A 1,161-nucleotide genomic window follows, 5' to 3' on the forward strand; every position below is an offset into this window, starting at 1 on the left:
TTCAACAATCGATGGCTGGAAAGCGTGCTTGCAAAATATGGAGTGAAGCATAGGGTGACGACACCATAACATCCTCAAGCCAATGGCCAAACCGAGTTGGCCAATAGAGAGATCAAGCAAATCTTACAAAAGACAGTGAGCTCAAATCGGAAGGATTGGTCACTCAAGCTCGATGATGCACTTTGGGCGTATAGGACGGCATATAAAACCCCGATAGGGATGTCACCATATCAATTGGTGTTTGGGAAATCATGTCACCTTCCAGTGGAGATGGAACATCGCTCACATTGGGCAGTGAAGAAGTTGAACTTAGATTTCGCTAAGGCAGGCAAAGAAAGAATGCTACAGTTGAATATGCTTGACGAGTTTAAACACGAAGCCTTTGAAAATTCTTCTATTCTCAAGGAACGAATGAAGGCGTATCATGATAGAATGATTGAAAAGAGAGAGTTCATTCCGGGGGAAGCATTGTTGCTTTTCAATGCTAAACTTAATCTTTTCGCCGGAAAGTTGAAGTCTAAATGGTCGGGGCCTTACATTGTTAAAGAAGTGATGCAAAATGGCACATTGGAGTTACTAGGGGCAGATGGAAAAGTGTTCAAGGTGAATGGACAATATGTCAAGAGATTCTACAGTCCGGATCAGGCGAGGGAAGTGTTCGTCCTCAAATTGGCCTAAGTGCAAGCTTCAAGACGTCGAGCCAACGACGTAAAACAAAGGCACTTAAGGGGAGGTAACCCCTAGTAGGTAATCCTTGTTTTTATTTCATTTTTCCTTAGTCTTTTAGTTTGTTTTTTTAGTCCATCGGTAGCTAGTTTTCGAATTTCAGTTTTAAAAAAAAAAAAAAAATCAATACATCAAAAAATCAAAAAATCCCGTAGGTAACTGGCGGGTCGCCAAGTTCGCAGTAATACGAACCTAGCGACTCGCCAGGCGTGTCGTATCTCTCTGTAGGTGATTCGTCAAAACCCAACCTGGCGACTCGCCAGGTATGTTTTAAAAAAATTTCGTAGCTAGCTGGCGGCTCGCCAGCTTCGTTCCTCGCCCAACCTGGCGACTCGCCAGACACGTGCAGCGGTAAATTTAAAAGGTAAGTTTCGTTTTTTTTACTTTTTTTACCTTCTCTTCACCAATTTCGAACCCTAACACCCCCAACACCAA

General features: G+C 43.0%; 1 protein-coding gene across 1 annotated transcript; it reads left to right on the forward strand.

Moving 5' to 3' along the window:
• Window positions 1-219: 219 nt before the first annotated feature.
• LOC148927566 (uncharacterized) lies at window positions 220-678 on the forward strand. Its single transcript, XM_089056650.1, has one exon. The coding sequence runs from the start codon at window positions 220-222 to the stop codon at window positions 676-678; it is 459 nt and encodes a 152-aa protein (XP_088912776.1).
• The last annotated feature ends 483 nt before the right edge of the window (window positions 679-1,161 follow it).

This window comes from Salvia hispanica, chromosome 4 (assembly GCF_029641045.1).
Source record: "Salvia hispanica isolate PSC_SH4W2 chromosome 4, Shi_PSC_v1, whole genome shotgun sequence".
Taxonomy (NCBI): Eukaryota; Viridiplantae; Streptophyta; class Magnoliopsida; order Lamiales; family Lamiaceae; genus Salvia; species Salvia hispanica.

Bases quoted from the DNA above. Each gene is read 5' to 3' on its own strand.
- LOC148927566 (XM_089056650.1), top strand. From the start codon at position 220: ATGTCACCATATCAATTGGTGTTTGGGAAATCATGTCACCTTCCAGTG.